General features: G+C 36.4%; 1 protein-coding gene across 1 annotated transcript in view; it reads right to left on the minus strand.

Moving 5' to 3' along the window:
* LOC104618370 (voltage-dependent calcium channel subunit alpha-2/delta-3) overlaps positions 1-15,152 on the minus strand; it is a gene marked incomplete at its 3' end in the record, with an annotated part of 208,157 nt that overhangs the window by 124,633 nt on the left and 68,372 nt on the right. The window contains exon 7 of the mRNA XM_010283944.1: positions 12,806-12,880. Within this exon, the coding sequence (XP_010282246.1) occupies positions 12,806-12,880 (75 nt within the window). The remainder of the gene's footprint in view (positions 1-12,805; positions 12,881-15,152) is intronic.

Raw genomic sequence — 15,152 nt, forward strand, 5'->3', positions numbered from 1 at the left:
AAAAGGATTAAATAAATGAAATGCTTGTGTGGTTTGGTCTTTCTTTGTGTGGAGGGGGTTTATGTTTTTTTATTTGTTTTTTAAACCAATTTCAGTACTTTGTATGTCCACTAGAAAAATCACACAACAATATGCAAATTAATGTTTCTTTGTTTCCCTTTTACCATACTAGATTTCCTGGATATGTGACATTAATTGGATCCATGCAAAAAGAAATCATGTTTCATTTTACAGGCAGCACAAAGAACAGCTTCCTCAGACTGTTCACTCTTCATCCAGCTGAGGCTGTTTATTATTAAACGTTCAAAATGTACTGCTGTACTTTAAAAGGGTAACAAAACAGTCTCTATGAAAGAGTGGTACCTTATTCTGACTTCAAAGGGCATACTATTAACACAACTATTATCTGTCATGCTGTTGTTTTAAGGAAAACTTGTAAGAAAAAAATCCAAATATCCAAACATTCATTTTTTCCTATTCCACATGTCCAGTCATTACAGCAAGGCCCTGCCAGTCATGCTAGCGTGCCCCCTTTATTACTAGAAAAAGCATTTTTAAAAGCGCTGTAAACTTTGTGCATGAGAAAAACAAAGTTTCAAACTAGTAAGCCTCTCAAAATTTCTCTACAACTTGCCCACACGTCTCCAACTGCCACTCAATAATTTCACTCCTTACAAAAGCACTGCAAAACAGAAAAGTGTATTTCAACCCTACTAGTAGTGAAAAAATGTCAGGGAAAGACATTAACCGCTGAAGTACCAATTTAAAAAAGAGTAACTGATTTTGGAATGAGGTAACAAACTCCTCAGTTCCATTTTCAGTAACTTTCAGACATCAAGCAGGTCCCAGAAAGCAGGAGTCTCCTGCTCTTAGTGAGTCAAAAAGCACCTTTTAACCTTTATGTCTTAAATAGCTCTTTTTAGTAATAAATTGCACAATAAATAACATTGGTTCATCTCAGCTTCTTTTTACTGTCCTATTGGAGCCCTTGTAGATTAATATCTGAACTTCCTGGAGTTTGAATTGGACATCTGTCCAACTGTGTGCACAAACTTTTGCATGCAACTGTACATCTAATTTCCATGTGCAAGTACCACAATGTGCAATATCTAACTGTGGACTCAAATATCTAATTGACATGCATAATCTCGGTAATTCTGAATGCAAATTAGGCACACAATTATGACAATCAGACTCTGATGTCTGATTACAAAATTATAGGGCCAGAGCTCAACAGGAGAAGTTGTGTCTTACTACAGTGAGGAAGCATAGATGTGTTCAACTGTGGAGGTATCTATGACCCATTTAGAAATGGTTGAAAAACGTGAACTCAAGAGAGTGAGAACACAAATCCACTTGTGCATGTCAGCCAGGACAAGGTCTCTGCATATATCTACAAGGGTTCAAACCAGCATATCGGTGATGCATACACTTGGTCTTGTACCCTTGCATGCTGCTGATTTTGTCCGTTTATAAAAACTATCCACTGTCAAAACTAGAAAGTCCCAGTGATCTTAACATCTGATAATAATCCATGTATGCAAATCAAGAAGGTTTTCTCCTTTTCTTTTTAAACTGTGTAAAGTTTGTTAGGACCCTCTAAGAGTCAGAAACAAACCAAAGAATACATTTGATAGACCTAGAAACAGGAAATGGATTCTTGTCTTAGGTATAGTTACAAACATGCCTATTTGAAGAACAACGGGGTATACCGACACTGCTTTTCCAAAGATGAAAAATAATATTCACATGCTTATTTCTGCCTAAAAATCCAGTGGCCCAACTTGGTCTATTTCAGAACTTCAATGAGGGCGAACATAGAAAGATTTTTTCATTGTCTTCATATTCTATGCTTCATGGGATAGTTATACAGAATATTAAAATCACAACACCACTGTTGCATATGGCTTTGGCATAACTGAACAAGAGGACAAATTTATAACCTTTTCTCATGATTGAACTTGGAGTTTCTCTTATAATGAGATTAGTGAAGAGGTTTTTTTGTTACACCCAGGTGTATTCACCTTTTCTAGCCTCACAGCTTAATCAACAATTGTTGGGATTCTGGACCATACTTGGTTAGATGATTGCATTAAATTTTCAGACTTCAGGGATTAGGGTAAAATTGTCTGGCAAAATACAATAGCAAGTCGTATTTCTACTTGATTTATAAGGGTTTCATAGTTAATAAATTTAAATAATTCAAGTTAAGTAATTTATTTCAGCAAATCTGTTCTTGGGAGATGACACGTATGATTTTGCAAAGATTCAGAGCACTTTTTCATTATTTTCAACATAGAATAATTTAGGGAGGTGGAGGGGGCTATGGTGAACACGAGAATCTGGTGTTCCTTTCCTAATTTCAGGTCATTGCAGGCAAGTTAAAAACTCTTCTGAGATGAAGGCCAGAAACCTGTGAAAATGGAATTTTTCCTTCATGGCAGAAGCTCCCAGCTTTGTACCCAAATGACACACTGATCTACCTAGTCCATAGTAAAACTGAAGAATAATTTACTGATTTGGAGGCAATTCTGAGATGTCTCTTTTTATTGGTCTCTCATCTTACAGACTGTTCTAATGGCTTCACAAGGTTTACCCTCTGAAATTATAAAAGCTGACCAGTATCTATAATCACAAGATGACAAATTTTTACATTCTGGAAGTGAACAGAACCTGGCCACACTCCTAACAAAGAAGAAAGAGTCCCATGTCTGCACAACAGTCAAGGAAATGTTTTGGCCTTCATTACAATAATAGGAGGATACTCCATAACCTTCATGGTTTTGCCCTTTTTAAACAAGGAAAAGAAAGGAGAAGAAAAAAAGCGCAGCCATCTTCATTCAACATCTGAGGAAACAAACACATCTGAAAACAAGTAACGATACATTAAAGCAGAGAACTGAGTTCTAATTCTCAAATGCCAGGTAAGTGCTGTAATAACCATACAATCTAAGACATATACAGAAAAGAGCAGATAAATTGTCAGCTGATGTAATCCCTAATATCTGGCATTCATAGAATGATTAAGGTTGGAAAAGACCTTTAAGATCATCAAGTCCAACCACCAACCCACCACCACCATGCCCACTAAAACCATGTCCTGAAGTGCCACATCCACCCATTTTTTTAACACCTCCAGTGATGGTGACTCCACCACCTCCCTGGGCTGCCATGTTTTTGTATAGCTTCTTTTTACCATAACAAACATTTGCAGAATTCCATTGATGGATTTTTCCCTAGCATCATGACAAAGCTAGTCACAATAGTGGCGTGCTTGGCTCAAGTTTTAATTAGTACACAGTCTACAAGATTTCACAGGCTGTTTGAATGCATCTTAACACGAGGACACCACCTAAAGGCTCACAAATAGAGATACATCACCCAATAAGTTCAGTTTGCTATGGCTTATAGGAAATCCTTTTGCTGGAACACCTGAAAACCTGTTTGCCTATATATTACATCTCTCTACCACTGACAAGATGCAAGTACACTGGTAGTGAGTTTATTGTTGTAAACTTCTGACCAAATCAAGTCCCCATCTCTTATCTTCCTACTTACCTAGCATAACAAGCCTCTTATTTTTTCTATTTCAGGGCTTCTGAATTAGTTGAGTTATGCCCAACTTCATATTTATACAGTATTCAGCATTTTTATTACAACCAAAGTTTTTACTTCCTTCTTTTTAAGGCAATATGCTACACAGCAGTCCCAGTACTCTGTACAGATATATGTTATTATAGTTTACTTGTGATTACCAAAAATGAGGTACCATTTATAATGAGTAGGAATACCCAGATTAGATGGGGTTACAGGACCATGGATTCAAGTCTAAGCATACACGAATAAAGCATTTTCCACTGACTCTAAAGAGGGAAGTAACAGTTCACGACTGATATATGCAGCAGTTTTTACAGTTAACACTGGAAAACTATAATATTTGCTATTAATTTTCTGATGAAGGTGAGCTTCCTACAGAAAAACATTTTTAATGGGTTCAACATTCCTCCAGATTTCTCTGCCAGTTTTAGTGCAAGTCTTTGCTACTTCTAGTATTAGTTCCCATACTCATCCACACATGCTGTAACTCCAAATGTTCCTGAGACATATTTGGCAAAGATTTATCAGATTTGTGAAGAGGAACTACATCAGCATATAAACCAGTAAAAAGAAAAAAACAACAACAAGCGATCAGAAGGCATATGTGTGAGGCGGGAGAGTGATGTTTACTGATTTGTCACAGAGAAGTTTACCTGCATGTACCAACAGTTGATAAATGTGCATTCACATCTGTAAAATGCATTTAAGCAGCATCCCATTTAAAATCAATTGCCAGAACAATTACAGGTTAGCTTGCTGGTGATGATTATCCAACTACTTGTGTTCCCTAGCATGGTGTGTCTGTAGACTGAATTTTTTTCGGGAAAAACAATGCTGAACAAAGAGCTTAAGATTCAATATACTCAGATTAAAACCAAATTCTTCAGTAAATTAGTGCCTTGGGCTGCAACAGAAAACTTCAGACCAAATTTCAGTGGTCTGGAGATAGCTGAAAGTTTTGGGGGTCTACAACGGCTAGACAGTTTGAAAAAAAAAAAAGTAGATTTCTGTGAGGCTTTACATTTTTTGTTGTTTGTTTTTTTTTTTTTTTAACAGCTAAGCAATGCAGTCAACAATCTTTTTTGGAGATCTGACAGAGATGGATAGATAAATATACACCTACGTAATTTGCTTAAATAAAATTCAATAGGCAAAATTTGTTTTTACCAACCTCTTATTGGCAATTCTACTCAGCTTCATTACTGAATCAGTCTTCTGGTTATTTAATTTCTGGTAATTGCATACAAAAATAAAAGCTCATTGGAAGTTATACACTACAGCTGTCTATTTTTGTCATTCTAATTTACGCAGGGGTAATTCTTGATTTAGTTTGGAGTTACTGTGCCTATCTGTGCATATAGAAGATGATCTATTTCATCTGGAAATGTTTACAGAGAAATGTCCTCAATCCATATATAGTACATTAAAACAACATATAAAAGAAGAATGTATATTGTAATATTGTTACTTTAAATCTGGAGTTACATTAAATTAGATTGTCATCCAATTCCTTTGGGGTAGGTAAATTGTAACATGGAGTTTCTCAAAGATGAAAACCTCTTGGCCCAAGAAAACTAGTATTAAAATAGGCAGTTCCACATGTTTGTAATTTCTGGAGAAAGTGCAGACGGTGACAGAATAGTGTCTGAACTATTTCCCACTCTTTTTTAAATTTGTGTATAGCAAATTGATACACTTCAAGGTAGCAGCTGTTTAATGCTAATGCCAAATTATAAATTAGTCTGGTAAAATTCAAATGTATGTTACGTATTTTATATTACTAAACCACATTTAGAATCACGGATTAATTTCTACCTCATTTATACTACCCAATGTAATTATAGATTTAATCGTGGTGATAAATGAAACTTGAAGCAAGTTTTGCAAATTAGGAATAGGTTACAACGTTCTGAGAATGTGTCTCCACATATCTAAAAAGAACCTTCAATGCAGGTATGTGCCAACAAAAAAATGTTATGGCAAATGAAAGGCTATGAAAAATTTTAGAAATAAGTGTATGCAACTTGATGCCTGCCATATTACCCCAAATTATAATTATTCTTAAACAAAATTATATTCTCCTATTGTAAAACTGAAAGCAGAAATGCTATATGTTGGAAGAAATCTAGTACTGGAATGCCTACTTTGTATCTTAGTAAAACTGGTGGCACATATATTAACACCACTCACATCACACTGTCATATTTAAAGTTGTAAGTTTGTCTTTTATAAATACATAAACCAGACTTGATTCAATAGGGTTTCTCAAAAGTAGCATGCTTTCTGAAGTTTTATCTGACAGAAATTCGAGGTGAAATTAGATCCTCACTTCTCTAAGAGCTATACATAGCATAAGCTTTTACAGAACCAACAGTTTTGCAGAAAAAAACCCACTTGATCAAAACCTGTGGAAATTTCTAAACATATTATAAGAGCACCTCTTCCTTGTAGGTTGTTGCTAGCAGTAAAAAAAAAAAGTTAAATGAAGATGTACAACTCAAAGACTGCATTTACTTTGCTGTTCTCGAAGCTGGTAGGGAACAGGTTTAGATGCTTAAAATCATCACTTCTTTCAATGTATCCTCTCAAAGAAAAGCATGTTACTTGATCAACATGCTGGAGAGTCAGGGCTGAAAACCTGTTTTCTCCAACCTTCATTCCCTTCCCATAACAAAAATGCATGAATATGTTAAATGTTTAAATGATTATATTAAACTTATTTGATGTCCTTTAAAAAAATCTACTGTGATGCACCAGACAGATATTTATTAGTGCTATAATCAAGGAGTGCTCTTGATCAAGTAACCTCTACAGGAATGATGAAGCTTGTTCAAAAAAAAAAAAATTCCTGCCTTCGCTATGCCAATGACTATGAAATCTGTACTGATCTTCAAAATATGCATTTGGCCAAGTTGAAAGTGGCAAAGGTAAAAGTACTCATGCTATGTTTTCTCTTCTAACTACTCTCTTTAACAAAACAATGCAGGCTGAAGAATCTTCACTAACTTGGGCTCCTACATGATATAAATTAACAAGCAAATCTAACTTGTCACTCCTTATTAAAACGGCTGTGAGAAGACAGACCTAAAATATTAATTACAGGGTTAGGGAAGTAATAATTTCAGTAAAAATGCAATTGGAATACGTATTGCACATTGTAGAGGAGACAAATGCAACTTCATCAATAATACCTGTGTTGTCACCCAAAGAGAAATGCAACTTCCTTGTTCTGTATGCACTTTGTACCGATTTACTCTAGTGTCAGGCCCACGTTCCTACCTGAGACACAAAGAGAGAAAAAGCGGGGGAGGGAAATGTGGGCTTTATAATATCTTTCCTCACACTAGGAACAGAAAACTGAGCCATATTACTCAATGGAAAGTGTCACCACAGAGTGGATATAAGAGGGTGACAGTGTTTTAGATGCTTTTTCATACTTTAATGAGAAAGGATTCTTTCCTTTTAGGTAAGTAGTTCCCACAGGGTGGTCCAGAAAATAATAGTAAGTGGTCTAGAGCCAATGTGTGGAACTAACACTGTGTTTACAACACTGTTTCCCTCCCCAAAAAAGAGGAGACATTGTGAAGAGAAAGAAAAAAAAGAAAAAAAGTAAAAAAACAAAAAAACAAAAAAACAAAAAAACAAAACAAACAAACAAACAAAAAAAAAACAAACAAACAAAAACCACCAAGAAAAAAAACCAGCAACAGTGACACTGTTTCACGGAGAAAATGTGTAAACCAGACACCAGATAGCCTTTTTTTTTTTTTTTTTCCTCCAAGACTAATTGGATTTTCTGAAAGTCTGGTTCCTTGGAAGCCTGTTACCTTCCCTGCACATTATGGAGAAGAATTTCTGCAATCCATCCGTGAATATGAAAGAACATGTTCATTTGGGACCCATAATCCCATTGAATATTCAGCACCAACACCATTAAGAAGCACTCATTTCCCAGGCTGCTATAAGCCCTTAAGGATGAAGCAGTTTCCTGTAGCTAACCCAAAAAAACTCTTATGCTCCATTCCCTGAAGATGCTCCCAGGTTTCATCTTACCTAGACAGGCTGTTCATGGGAACAGAACAGGATCTGGCTGTAGCCCAACTACTTGAGGCAGCAGACCGCTGTGGGTGGCAAACCAAACCATTTTACCTATGCCTACATCTTGGAAAGCCAGGCTGGCTGCTACTGCACCTGTGCAAGAGGTCAGGATAGTGTCTGTGCTGGCAGAAGGAAACATGACACCCAGCTCTCCCCAAAAAAGAGGACCTGATCTCCCCCCAAGTCCAACCCTGGCCCATCTGCCCCAAGTTAGTGTAATTTATAGAATCATAGAGTAGTTTGGGTTGGAAGGAACCTTTAAAGGTCATCTAGTCCAACCTCCTGCAACGAGCAGGAACATCTTCAACCAGAAGACAGGGCTCAGAGCCCAGTCCAAACTGACCATGAATGTTTCCAGGAATGGGGCATCTACCACATCTCTGGGTAACCTGTGCCAGTGTTTCACCACCCTCATTGTAAAATATTTCTGCCTTATATCTAGTGTAAATCTACCCTCCTTTACTTTAAAACTATTTCCCCTTATCCTATCACTACAGGCCCTGCTTAAAAGTTTGCCCCCAGAGCCTTCTCTTCTCCAGGCTGAACAACCCCAAGTCTTTCAGCGTTTCTTCATAGAAGAGGTGTTCCATCCCTCTGATCATGGACTCCAACAGGTCCATGTCTTTATTGTGCTGAGGGGTCCAGAGATGGATGCAGCACTCCAGGTGGGGTCTCACCAGAAAGGAGTAGAGGGGCAGAATCACCTCCCTCAACCTGCTGGCCATGCTGCTTTGGATGCGGCCCAGGATATAGTTGGCCTTTCTGGGTTGCAAGCATACATCGCCAGCTCATGTCCAGCTTTTCATCCACCAGTACCTCCAAGTCCTTCTCGGCAGGGCTGCTCTCAATCCCTTTCTCCCCCAGCCTGTATTGATACTGGCGGGTGGCCTCACCCCGGGGCAGGGCCCCCGCCCTACTTGGGGTTGCCCTGAACCAGGTGCAGGACCCTGCACTTGGCCTTGTTGAACCTCATAAGGTTCACATGGGCCCACTTCTTGAGCTTGTCCAGGTCCTTGTGGATGGCATCCCATCCCTCAGGCATGTCAACTGCACCACTCAGCTTGGTGTCATCTGCAAACTTGCTGAGGGTGTGCTCGATCCCCCTATCTCTGTCATTGATGAAGATATTAAACAGTACTGGTCCCAGCAGGGACCCATGAGGGACACCACATGTCAACCAATCTCCATCTGGACATCGAGCCATTGTCCACTACCCTCTGGATGCAACCATCCAACCAATTCCTCATCCACTGAACAGTCCACCCATCAAATCCATATCTCTCCAATTTTGAGAGAAGGACGTTTATTTAACCCTATTTCTTCTGCTGAGAAGCTGATTTGCCCTTTAGGTCGTTACAAATGAAGTGCAAGTGATAAGGATAGCCTAATGTTCTAGATCTCCTTTTTCTATTTCTTTGTTTTGTTAAAACTTAGAGATTAAAGAAAACTCGATGCAAAGAAAGCCATTCAGCATGTTTAAGTGACATCCTCGGAGTAGAAAGATTCCATCTGAAAACATCTAAGCCTTATACAAAGACAGTAAAGCAGTTTTTCAATAAATATTTTAAAGACAAATGTAGACTGGGGTACTGATCCTGTGAAAGCAATTTTTATTTGGAATTATTGAAACAGCTGTTTTCCTCATGAGATAAAAAGCTCCAGTCAATCATCTCAAATTAACTTCTTATCTTTGCTTCTAAGAACCATATTTGCTACATATGATGTCAGATGAACCCAGCAAGAACTGGGGTGTGCGTCTCTGTATGTTAGGGGTGGGGGTGAGGAATTTTTTTTTTTCTTTTTAAGGGTCATTTAATGGAAATTTTTTATATTGGCATTCATGTATTATGGTTTAAAAAAATAAAAAGAGAGACATATATACTGCCAAAATCGTAGAAATTGACGTTTACTTAGCATAAATTAATAGCTTGGTAAAACTGGTTTTATGCATGCTTCCAACAACAAATGCTGCATTAAACAATACCTGTCCTTAGTAAGGTCAGGCGTATACATAGCAATCCAAAAGAGTGGTAGAGTGAACTGTTAAAAATTCAGTCCCTGCAATCATCAGCAACATATATCTCCTCTTTCCACATAAGGGAAAGCTATAGCAATATGAAATGCCATTACAGCAATTTCTAATTGCTTCTGTTTAAAGTTAGCATATGGGAATAGATATTTGCTAGCTAAAGAAAAAACGTTCTGACATATTTTTAAATGCTTGCATTTATTTTGGTGCTAACAAAGCTTATACTGGTAGTAATAGATGTGGTCATCCTTGCTCCCATTTAATTGTGGATAATATTTGACATTAAAAGACAAAGATTAGAAATTTCTGGAAGGAATATATAGTTATATCTTCAGACCTATGCTGAATTTCCAAAAAATCAGGCATATGTATACACATATAAACTGAAACAGTAGGATATATATTTTAAAACATTGCCTGTCAGTCACCTCCTCTACTTCGCCAACATGGAAACTTATGGTTATATGTTATTAATGGCTGTTTGAAAAAATACATATTAAAATATTTTTCATGATATTTTTCTTTCTTCTGTTTATCATTTAATAAACAAAAGAAAGAGCTATTATTAGCAGTGAACATGAAATGGAGTATTCACCTTGTAAGACTGGTTGAGAAAGAGTAATTTCATCCACTTTTGTCTGATATTATAATAGGCACTTGGCAATTACACAGAAAAAAATACAGGAGAAGCCTGGTATATCTGTCACACTCACAAAAATGAATGTAACAGCCCAAATGATTGAATTGTTTTGTGTTCCAAAACACAGCTAAATACTCCGATAGCTCTTGACCAGTTTTGGAATGTGCATAGTAACAACATTTTGAGACATCTTTTTTCTATGCATCCGACCAAAAGACTATGAATCCAAGAGAAACGTTTCCAGGAAATTCAGTGAGTTTTTGATGAGGCCCCCAGGTAATTTTGCTGTGTTGGTATATTCAAATCACACAGTATCAGATCTTACAACAATATCAGACAATTCAGAAAGCTGTTTGTAACTATGAGGTCAGGAGCATGATAACCGAATTACTTGTTTAGGATTAAGTGGTTGTCCATCTCCCTGACAATCTTTACTTTATACTATAAGCTACACTCGGGACAATGGCACTTCTGTGCCTCCCAGTGTTTAGGTAAATAAATTGTTAACTTCATTGCACAAACGAGAAAAATAAGAACGTCGTTGAAATTCACAGAAGTTAAGAAACAAATCAAGATTGATAAAGTCATAGTATATAATATACAGAATTATTACATGACACCTATCTCAAGTTTATTCTCTAGTTCTGATCTTTCAAGGAATGAACAATAACTAGCTCATCAATATGAATAAAAAGGTCAGATTTAGTTATTCTCTGAAACCTAGCATGTATTATTCAATTTATAGGCAAAATAAAGCACAACGTGATTGAAGAAATAAAAAAAACTTAATAACTTAGCTAACTAGAAATTATACTGAAGCTTACTCTGAAGAAAATATGAAATTGTACTTAGCTATTTATAATAGTTGAGCACTTTTCATAAAATCTGAACATCATCTGGGTGGCATAAAAACTTTTTGATCAATAAAATTAAAACAAAACTGATGTTAAGTAACATATGGGTGTATGGTAATCTGCATCTTGATCAGCTGCAGAGTGATGGAAAGGTTAACAGTAGGATTAATTCCAGACAGTACATCTGGGCAGTATATTTCAATCTTTAGTTTTAAGTCTAGGACTTGCACAGCTTTCATATGGCTCATTAGATACACCCACAATGAAGTGCTCGTTTAGAAAACTGCACCACAGTTCACAAATAAAGGTCTAAACACTAAATGATTAGAAACAATTCATGTCGTCCCACATAGTAACCAAATGATATTTAGATAATCTAAAAATCAACAGTGGAGAACATCAAGTATATTAAGGAAGCAGCCCGTGAAGAAAAATTCCTGTAGAATGTAGGTGTATATGTAGGTAAAATGCAAAGAACTCATGTGAATAATATAATGAAGTAAAGGTCAGTATAATGAGATCAAATTCATTTTGTCTTGGTATACATAAAAAGACCTAACCCTGGCACACTTAGAAGTGTGTTTTGAGAGCTATGTTTTCTACTTCCTGTAACATCTCATTGACTTCTTCAGCAAAAATCAACTACCACACTGAATGTTAAGCGCAATTTAGTGCTGAGCTGAAACTCTTCTGAGTTGCCTTTAGTAAAGAGAGAGAGAAGTACTTAAAGAAAGATGCAAGACTGCTACCCTCTCCAGCCATAAGCAAGACTCAGTATAGGTGGAAAAGTCACATTAAGAAGCAAGGAAGCTTTAGCAGAGAAGTTCCATAATAACACAAGTGGCTTATTGTAACAGGCCTTTCCCTCTACAGGAAACACAGGACTTTTCAACTATCTTATTCAATAATTTTACATGGCATAAACAATCTTACCTTACCCTTCTAAGTGTGATGGAGTAAAGCTTGCAGAGAGCAACTACATTTGAATGGCAGACAATAAACTAAACTTCAAGCTGCAGATTGATTTGCAATCTCCCTTCAAATAAAACTTTCACTGAAATCACTGTAATTTTTTTTCTGAAAAAATACCAGCAGGATGCAATTATTTTGAACATTTCCAGAGAACCTTCTTGAATGAATGCATTATTATTTTGACACACCTGTTTGGAATACTAAATTTTTTATTCACATAGTATTGTATCTGCTTTCATTTGTTTTCAGATTTTGTTTCAACTTTAGTATTAGTTTGACTTAAGAATGCAATCTCTTCCTCAGTAATTATGGTAAGAGAATGATAGTGCAATTTAAAACAACTGAAGTATTTTACTTAAAATAATTACTTAACTTTATTAATAGTACATTTCCAGTGACTTCTGTATTTTTTCCACTAAGTTTATTCCATCAAATTGACTAGGAGATTATTGCTCTTACTTCCTACTGAGTCACATAAGACTCCTTTGAAATGGCATACAGAGAATAATTAATAAATTCTAATAATGGAATGCATTGTACTAGGAAAATATCATTATAGCACGTTGTTATGCACTGCATCCTCTCTCTCTGCTGTTTTGTTACTTCACTCCTTACCTCTTTGTTGGCTCTGTCTGCTTGAACTAATGTTCCATTCAGACACGGCTCTACATAGTGAAGTTCTTCATTATACTATAGAGAGAAATAAAAAGTACAGTGAAAAATTTAATTAAAAGCTTTGAAAGATACAATTTAATTTAATGATTTAGAACTACAGTGAAACATGCACATAAAGCAAGAACAAAAGGATTCCGTTAATTTTTAAAAACTGGCAAAACTGGCTGTGGTTGGGTTTTTTTTCCTTTTACATGAGTCTCAATGTTTCAGAGGTTTATACTTTTAAAAAGGAGCATTTAACTGAATGGATGCCAAAACTCAGGTGGAGTTAATGGGTACTATGTACACTAGCTGGCATAAATATCCTTCAAGTTGAAATCTGGGTAGTATTAAGGGGTCATATTTGATACATCACAGTCACAACTCCCAAGTCTTTGCTGCATATAAAAGAAGTCCTGACAAATATTTGAGGCACTTGCTAATGATTTGGAAAGTTAATAGTGGAACAACTATGACAAAATGTCTTTAAGCTTGAATCAGTCCTGGACATGTCTAACAATAGTCAGAAATTGAGTCAAGCAGAGTAGCTTATTATACACCAAGTCATGAAGCTGTGACAGGTCTTTAAGGAATTATTTGCTTATCTTGCAAGGTCTAAGTTAGTTAGATAGCCCAGCCCTGTTTTCAGAAGCATCTTAAGCCTTAGAAGAAACTAAGTCTCATCTGTAGTCGGTAGGTCTTGCAGACTCATGGATGCTTAAGTCACTCAATTGAAAATTGGACTTGATTGTTTAAATCTTTTAAACCTTTCAACACAGGCCAAATTAATACAGAAGTACCTTCAAAAAGTCTACATTTGTTGCATAGGTAGAGTTTTAACTTAATTCCTCCTCTCAATTTAATCTACTTTAGAAGTTGTCACAGATTATAGGGCCTTTGAATTTTCGCTTTAAACAGTTTCACTCTTTCACAGACATTAAGTGAATTAGAGCATCCATAATAAACAATGAAAGATTACACATTAAGTCAAGTCAAAAATAATCAGGAAAAACATTTCATTAGCTTAATATATGGATTTACTGCCTTATTCCTCCACCTCAGTGGGAATAAAAAAAGCCTTACAATGACTCATTACAGAATGCTGCTTAGACAAGGTTCTCTGTCACTGCCATTTCTCACTGTCTCTGCCTGTAGCTCTGAATTTGTTCTACTCTCTTCAATTTACCACCACTCCTTTCTCTACACATATGTCTAACCATAGATGCCTGCAACCTGGTCCACTTTGGACACCTGTCATCATCATCCATTTTAACAGTGCATGACTCACCACCCGCATAGTTACATAATTACTGTTGCATAGGGAAGAGTGTTTAATTTGAATTGCATCAAATTAATCTTGAGGCATTGTGCTAGACTCAGTCCTCAGCTACAAGGAAATACAAACCCCGACTAACTCCACTTACTATTGCTGGTTATACAGACTATTTACATCAGCATTAACATAGTAATTGGTTGGCTGTATAGAAACAAAAATGCTCAAAAGATATTTACACATAATTTCTGCAGCAGATGTCTGTGCTTCACTAATTATTTTATTCCAATCCATGTTATTAGCCTGTGGACATATCTATTGCTCCATAGGTAATACAAAAAACAAGGCAAAGACTTCTAGAACACTTTGGAGTCACTAGGAGTGTACCATGTGTACCTCAGTGTCGTAACAGTTTATTGATCTGATAAATGATGTACATTCCCCTGTAGTTTCCCTCTTCAGACTGCTTTCCAATCTATCTCCTGACAGTCACTGCGAAATAATAATGCCAAATCCACACAGCACCTCTTATTAGAGGCCAAAGTCAAGACCATATTCCATTCTATCATTAAAAAAAAAAAATCAAAAATCTGTAAGAGACACTGGTACACCAGCCCCTACTCCCACACTTTTTCCTGTCTTCACAATTTTTTTCAGCATGTTCTTTATTCAATATACTTTCCAGTTAAGCCTGTTCTTAGCCTGATTTCTGCAGCTGACATTGGAAACTATATTAACATATGTACTTTTCTTTACATGATACCAGGCACAGTGCCTGTAATCGGCCAACACGCAATAAAATAGTGAAGTCTATATAGCAATATATAGATCAGCAAAGAGATGAAACTTTGTTTCATGAAACTGCTCTGTCAGACCTTGCATCTAAGTGGCATAATTTCACTCCATTAGATTTCTATAAGATTTATTTTAACTACAATTTTGAGTAACTCATATCATCAGGCTATTCCCACAGACAGGTAGCTTGCATGTCTGCTAGTTGCACCATAACCCAGACAGATTCCCAGTAGCTTCCTA

This window comes from Phaethon lepturus, unplaced genomic scaffold (genome assembly GCF_000687285.1).
Source record: "Phaethon lepturus isolate BGI_N335 unplaced genomic scaffold, ASM68728v1 scaffold1163, whole genome shotgun sequence".
In the NCBI taxonomy this organism is placed as follows: domain Eukaryota; kingdom Metazoa; phylum Chordata; class Aves; order Phaethontiformes; family Phaethontidae; genus Phaethon; species Phaethon lepturus.